Source organism: Myotis brandtii, unplaced genomic scaffold, assembly GCF_000412655.1.
Source record: "Myotis brandtii unplaced genomic scaffold, ASM41265v1 scaffold420, whole genome shotgun sequence".
NCBI lineage: Eukaryota > Metazoa > Chordata > Mammalia > Chiroptera > Vespertilionidae > Myotis > Myotis brandtii.
In genome coordinates, this window is record NW_005366109.1 from 401,578 (window position 1) to 409,572 (window position 7,995).

At 45.6% G+C, this 7,995-nt stretch overlaps 1 protein-coding gene across 1 annotated transcript in view; it reads left to right on the forward strand.

The window, feature by feature from the left end:
- RNF8 (ring finger protein 8, E3 ubiquitin protein ligase) overlaps positions 1–7,995 on the forward strand; it is a 57,305-nt gene that overhangs the window by 16,602 nt on the left and 32,708 nt on the right. The window contains exon 3 of the mRNA XM_014545716.1: positions 1,727–1,855. Within this exon, the coding sequence (XP_014401202.1) occupies positions 1,727–1,855 (129 nt within the window). The remainder of the gene's footprint in view (positions 1–1,726; positions 1,856–7,995) is intronic.

The window sequence follows — 7,995 nt, forward strand, 5'->3', positions numbered from 1 at the left end:
ATCTCCAAGGAGGTGCAAGGTCAGCCACTGTCTGGGGCCGCCCAGCAGGAGCTACAGAGACATCTGCAGATTCCTCCTCTTTGTATGGGGTTTGGAAGTGCCCAGACGAGGCCCAGCTGTGAAGCAAGGCAGGCTGCTGCTGCCGGGCCTTGGGCCTTCTTTTGGAAGCTTTGGGGCTCCCTGACCCAGATGTAGTTTGACAGGTTTTAGGCTGAGAAAGGACCAGCCATTCATATGCAAAAGCCTCTGCGCACAGCTTTGGTAGGGTTGTAAATTGGGTGGGTCGGGGCAAACAGCAATGGCTGCCAGTCAGCCCTGCACCGGGGAGGTCTCAGCTCAGGAACAATGACCGTTGTGAGCACCTCTGTCTGGAAGAAAGCTGCCCCTGCATTTCTGCCCCGATGCCAGACAGTCCAGTTTCTCCCCATATGTGTCTGGGTCCCCCAAAGTCTCGCCCGGCACTGGAGCTCAGAGCTAGCTGGAGCTTGTATCTCCCTCCCGATTAAAAAAGCGGCACACTAGGTGCCAGCCTGTCAGCGCCTCCTTGCCTCCGCACCTCCTACCAGTCTCAATGTGCTTTCTTTTTTACTAGTAATTCTCTATATGTAGTACTTCCACTCAGCCAGCTTTCCCGCGGTTCTGGATGATAGTTGTTCTGTAATTTAGTTGTAATTTTGATATGCTTGTGGGAGGCAGCAAGTACAGGCGTTTACCTATGCCACCATCTTGGTTCTCTCTCTTCTATCTGTGTCTTGAATGACAGTACATAGGCATCATATTCGTTTGGTGAGAGGAATATTGAGTTTATCAGATGTCAGATGAAAAATTCATAAAGGTCTTGACAAGCTCCTGTGATAGGTTGAACCAACAAGATGAAGTTTAATAGAAATCAATGTAAGGTCCTTCACGTGAATCCAGATTTACCAACTAGTCAAGTATAGGACAGAAGAGATGTGACTTTGCATGCAATTCTTAGGGGAGGGTCAGACCAAGAAATTTAATCATTCCTAAACCTGAGGGTACATTGTGTGATAGATCTGCTATGAAAGCTGATGCAGTTTATCCAGTGATGATATTTAGAACTTGGAAAGTGATACTTGAATTCAACTGTGTAATAGAAATTAAGTTTATTTTTCTTATTATGGCATCCAGGAATAAAAATATATCATTAAGATAGCAAAGAAACTCAAACCTACACCATGAGAGTTAGGTTGAAGTAACTGGGAACATAGGGCCAACAAAAGAAAAGACTTGACAGGCACTATAGCTGTCATGTGGGAGGGGAATTGGAGATTTTCTGATAGTGCCCATGGCAGAGCCAGGGCCAATGGATGGAATTTATAATGAGAAAGATGCCAAGTCTGAGCCATTAAAAAATTGGACAGACTGTCTTGTATAGAGGCTGTAGTTCTTGGCAATGTTTAAGACTAGTTGATGAGGGTGTATAGAATTTCTCCATCTTATGACTTTTCAGAGCCCTACCAACCCTGACATTCCATGAGTAAATGCATTCAGCTGTCTCTTCTTGTCACAGCTTCTTGCCTTTTTCTACCTGGTGGCTCCCATGGCAGCTGAAGGAGGATGGCTGATGAGCTGTGTGGGTTTCATGGGAGTCTGGTTTCATGTCAGGACATGTGTGCACCACTGGTCGACAAGATTGTCAAAAGGACCTCCCTTTTCAGCACAATGGCTGATGATGTCTCTTATATTGTTGTTGTCTTCCTAGGTGACTTTAGGCCGAGGATTTGGTGTCACATACCAACTGGTATCAAAACTCTGCCCTCTGATGATTTCCCGAAACCACTGTGTTTTGAAGCAGAACACGGAGGGCCAGTGGACAATTATGGACAACAAGGTAACAGGAATCCATAGATGCCTAATGACTTTCATTGGCTTTTTGTTCATTTTTAAATTGCTGCTTTTTTTTTTTGTACAGGTAATACATGGTATAAAATTTAAAGATTCAAAAGTATATTATCTCCCCTAACCACCCAGTTGTCTTCCCCAGAGACAATCACTTCTGTATGCTGCCAGAGATTAGATTATGTCAAAATAATTTCTAAGGACTTGAAGTTAGTTACTTTGAAAGGAACACCTGAATTGCGGCAGTAGGTTTGCTCCAGAAACTAGACTAAGTTATTGAGGGAATTGGCCCTTTGTCACTTGAAGGGAAGCTAGTGAAGATTCTGGAGTGTACCTGTATTCAGGGCATGGGGAGGAGGGCAGAGCTGAGCTTACTACACCCAGCTCCTTCCTCTCCCCACACCTTTCCATCAGAGCAAACTGTCTCCCTCCTTTTTAAACCTGTTTTATGCATTAGTGTTCTGAGGAAGATTTCCTTTGAATAAAGGGTTTTTCTGCTTTAAATTTTTGAAAAGTGTGAATTCTAAGGGAGGTGAAGTATGTATAAAGCTCAAAAATTAGGAAATACCTAAAATACAGATACATAAGCACTTAGGAATACAGTGAAAGTAAAGACTATGAGGTGAGAGAAATTTTAATGTAGACAGTAAGGATTAAGAAGTATAAAATATCTTTAGACCATTTTACACTGCTCTGGTTAGAAGGATTTTAAAGATAACTGTTAGAAGGAAGCATATTAAAATGGTTCTGAATCCCTGGCTGGTTTGGCTCAGTGAATAAAGCATCGTCCTATGGACTGAAGGGTCCCAAGTTCGATTCTGGTCAAGGGCATGTATCAGTTGCAGTTCGATTCCTGGGTCTGGTTAGGCACATGCAGGAGGCAACCAATTGATGTGTCTCTCTCACATCAATGTCTCTCTTTCTCTGTCTCTCCCCCTCCCTTCCACTCTTTAAAAATCAATGGGAAAGAATTCCTGGGTGAAGATTAACAAAAATTAGATGAAATTAAATGGTTCTGAAAGGAATTCCTACATGTGGAGAGGATTATCCCCACACCATCAAGCAATGCTGGGGACACCAGCTGGATGTTCTACAATTCTGACACTATCTACCTGAGGATGGCATCAAATCCCACAGGTAAAGGGCTCAGCTCTACAAGACCATCCTCCACTTTGGATTCCAATTGAGAGCCCAGCTTCTGATCAGCTAGATATAGATGGGAGGTTCCAAGGACCCCTTCCTTGGACTTCAGATACCAGTTGCAAGTCCAGGTTGTTACTTGTACTTCTGACCAACTGGCTATAAATCAGAGGTTCCAAAGACCTCCTTCCCCTATGGATTCAATTAATTAGCTAGAGCGATGCACAGAAACATTTATTTATATTTGCCAGTTTATTATAAAAGGACTAGAGGCCTGTTGCATGAAATTTGTACATGGGTAGGATCCCTAGGCCTGGCCGGCAATCAGGGCCTATCAGGTTCCCTGCCTCCCCTCCTCCTCGCCTCCTCCTTCCCTCCCTCCCTCAGCACCCTGGGGGGACACTTTGCATATTAGCCTTTTATATATACAGATAGGAGGGTTTCCTGTTAAGGTGGTGTGTAAGTAGGCACAGTACCTATATCCTTCCACAACCACATCAAAATTACAACTAAACTACAGAACAACCATCATTCAGAACTGCCTGAAATCTAGCTGAATGAGAGTCCTACAGCTAAAGATAGAAGAAGCCACATCCAACTGTGGGACTGGCTGATCCCATACCTGTGTGTGGTGGATAAAAATCGGGAGGGGTATCTCAGCCGCAGAAGTCTCCCCTGAGGAACAAGGGGTCCCAGCCCCATACCATGCCCTTAGTCCAGGATTCCAGTACCAGGAAGAGAAGTCCCCACAACTTCTGGCTGTAAAAACCAGCAGGCATTGTGACTAAGTGACTCGGAGGTTGCTGGAGTCCCAGGCAGCTCCGCTTAAAGGGACTGTGCATGGATTTACTCAGACTCACTCGCTCTGAGCTCCAGTGCTGGGGCAGTAGCTTGAAAGGCACCAGGGACATACAGGGAGGAACTGAACTGTCATCAGGGCAAGAGCTGGAAGGGCAGCTTTCTCCCAGACAGAAGTGCTGGCAGAGGCCTTTGTTCCTTTTCTGAGCTCTACCCCAACAGAGCTATAGCTGAGTCTCCATCAACTCACTGTCACTGCTTCCCGTCTTCCCCATCCTGTGATTCCCTGAGACCCTGCCCCACCACCCAAGCTCTTTCCAATGGCTTTTCTATACGAATGGCCTGTCTTGGCTCATGCTTATGTTCATAGCTTGGCCTCTCCTGGACACCTCCAAGCCCAGCACAAGTAGCAGCCATCTGAAGATCTCTGTAGCTCATGCTGGTTGGCCCCTGACCTTGGCCTGCACCTCCCAGGAAGCCCCAGAGCCAGCGTACCCAGTGGACAACCTCAGATCACCTCAAAGTACCTCCACAACAGCATACTCAAGGGGTGGACTCAGTGAGCACCAGAGCCCTGCTGAAATAAGTCCTGCTCTGAAGGGTAGGCCTCTGCACAGCTGATCCGTAGTGGTGGTCACAGCCAGTCCTTGCAGTCAATCAGCCTGGAGGTAAATCCCTCTCATTGATGTGCCAACAGCAATCAAGGCTTAACTACAACAGGAGGATGTACACAGCCCACACGGGTGCACCTGGAGTGCCCAGCTTGTGTGAACAGGGAAGCTGTACCACTGGTTCCTATAGGACACTTACTACATTAGGCCTCTCTACCAAGCCTGGGAGACATAGCACCTCTACCTAATTCATAGAAACAAACACAGGGTGACTGCCAAAATGAGGAAACAAAAAAATTTGTTCCAAGTGAAAAAAGAACAGAACTCCAGAAAAAGTACTAAACAAAATGGAGACAAGCAATCTCTTAGATGCAGAGTTCAAACCACTGGTTATAAAGATGTTCAGTGAACTTAGGGGAAGAGTAGAGGAACTTAAAGAGAACTTCAACAACATAAAAAAAGGACATAGAAACCATAAAAAGAGCAGTCATAAGTGAAGGATACACTAACTGAAATGAAGAATAATTTACAGGGAATCAACAGTAGAGTACATGAAGCCAAGAATCAAAACAGTAATTTGTTTTTGTTTTGTTTTTAATGTATTTTTATTGATTTCAGAAAGGAAGGGAGAGGAAGAGAGAGAAATATCAATGATGAGAGAGAACCATTGATCGGCTGCCTCCTGCATGCCCCCTACTGGGGATCAAGCCCGCAACCCAGGCATGTGCCCTTGACCAGAATCAAACTCAGGACCCTTCAGTTCACAGGCCAATGCTCTATCCACTGAGCCAAACCGGCCAGGGTGCAATGCTTTGTGATTCAGAAAACACCCAATCAGAGCAGCAAAAAAAAAAAAAAAAGAATCCAAAATAAATGAGGATAGTGTAAGGAGGTTTTGGGGTGACTTCAAGCATACCAACATTCTCATCATGGGGGTGTCAGAAGGAGAAGAGAGAGAGCAAGAAGTTGAAAACCTGTTTGAAAAAATAATGGCAGAAAATGTCCCAACCTATTGAAGGAAATAGACATACAAGACTAGGAAATGCAGAATCACAAACTGGATAAACCCAAAGAGGTCCACACCAAGACACATAATAATTAAAATGCCAAAGGTTAAAGACAGAGAATTTTAAAAGCAGTGAGAGAAAAGCAGTTAGTTACCTACAAGAGAGCTTCCATAAGACTGTCAGCTGGAGACCAAGATGGTGGCATAGGAAAACACCGGAAATTGCTGCCTCCGACAACAACTTCAAAAATACAACTAAAAGACAGAACGGTCATCATCCAGAACCACAGGAAGGCTGGCTGAGTGGAAATTCTACAACTAGAAGGAAAGAGAAGAGCACACAGACTCAGAGGAGCTACGAAAGTAAAGTGCAGAGGTACGGAGGCTCCGGCGCGCGCGGAAAGGGGCGGGCACCTGAGGACGCGGCTGTCTTTTTGAATCGGGAGGGAGTCACAAGCTCCCGACTGCTCTGAACTCCGGTTCCGGAAATCTCTGGGGTCCCAGGGCTCATACAGGGAGAAACTGGACGGTCTGGCAGCAGGCAGAACTCGGAACTTGAGGGCGGCTTTCCCTCAGAGGTGCTGGCAGCAATTACCGGGACACTGAGACGCGCGGCCCCTTAGGGCAGGGCTGAGAATCAGCCATAGCTGCTTGCTCCGCCCTGTTGATTCCGAGACCCCGCCCCATCCAGGCTGCTGCAAAGCCTTTTGCATATGAATGCCCGGGTCCTTTACAACCTGACAACTACCTAACAAATTGCAGCTGGGCCAGACAGACCCAGAACTTCCAAGAGAAGGCCCAAGGCCCCACAGCAGCTTGCATTGCTTCACAGCTGGGCCTCATCTGGGCACCCCCAAACCCCCAAAAAAGGAAGGGGAATCTGCATATCTCTTCATAGCTCCTGCTGGGTAACCTCAGGAAGAGGCTTAATTAGCACCTCCTTAGATCCAAGAGCCAGTGTACCCAGTGGTCAGAGTGGGACCACCCAGATTACAACTCCTCAGATTCATAAGGAACACACTCAGGGGGCAGACTCAGTGAGCACCAAAGCCCCACTGAAGCAAGTCTTGCCCCAGAAGGGTGTCTTCAGCACAGAAGTTCTCCCACTGCAGACACAGCTGATTCTCACTGCCAATTGGCCTGGAGGTCAATTCCTCCCAGTGACACCTAAAACAATCAAGGCATAACTACAACAAGACTGTGCACAAAGCCCACAAGGGGGTGCACCAAGAGTGTCCACCTCAGGTAACTGGGGAGGCTGAGCCACTGGGCCCTGTAGGACACCTAGCACACAAAACCACTCTACCAACACAGGGAAGCAGACAAAATGCGAAGACAAAGAAACAGGTCACAAATGACAGAAATGGAGGACAGCAAACGACTGGATATAGAGTTCAAAACCACGGTTCTAAGATTTTTCAAGAATTTTATGGAAACCGCCGATAAATGTATTGAGATCCTTAAGAAATCTAGTGAGACCCTCGATGTTGTGATAAAGGACCAACTAGAAATTAAGCATACACGGACTGAAATAAAGAATATTATACAGACTCCCAACAGCAGACCAGAGGATCGCAAGAATCAAGTCAAAGATTTGAAATACGAAGAAGCAAAAAACACCCAACCGGAAAAGCAAAATGAAAAAAGAATCCAAAAATACGAAGATAGTGTAAGGAGCCTCTGGGACAACTTCAAGCGTACCAACATCAGAATTATAGGGGTACCAGAAGAAGAGAGAGGGCAAGATATTGAAAACCTATTTGAAGAAATAATGACAGAAAACTTCCCCTACCTGGTGAAAGAAATAGACTTCCAAGTCCAGGAAGCGCAGAGAACCCCAAACAAAAGGAATCCAAAGAGGACCACACCAAGACACATCATAATTAAAATGCCAAGAGCAAAAGACAAAGAGAGAATCTTAAAAGCAGCAAGAGAAAAAAAGTCAGTTACCTATAAGGGAGTACCCATACGACTGTCAGCTGATTTCTCAACAGAAACCATGCAGGCCAGAAGAGAGTGGCAAGAAATATTCAAAGTGATGAATAGCAAGAACCTACAACCAAGATTACTTTATCCAGCAAAGCTATCATTCAGAATTGAAGGTCAGATAAAGAGCTTCACAGATAAGAAAAAGCTAAAGGAGTTCATCACCACCAAACCAGCATTATATGAAATGCTGAAAGGTATTCTTTAAGAAGAGGAAGAAGAAAAAGGAACTCTTACCATTTGCCACACCATGGATGGAACTAGAGAGCATTATGCTAAGTGAAATAAGCCAGTCAGAGAAGGATAAATACCACATGATCTCACTCATTTGTGGAATATAATGAACATCATAAACTGATGAACAAGGACTGATCCAGAGATGGAGAGGCATTGATTGGACTGTCGGGCCTTGGAGGGAAGGTAGGGGAGGGCAGGGTTAAGGGGGAAAGATCAACCAAAGGACGTACATGCAAGCATATAGGTCTAACCAATGGACACGGACAACGGGGGGGTGAGGGCATGAGCGGGGGGGGGGGGAGGGGGTAATGGGGGTATAAGGACACATATGTAATATCTTAATCAATAAAAAAA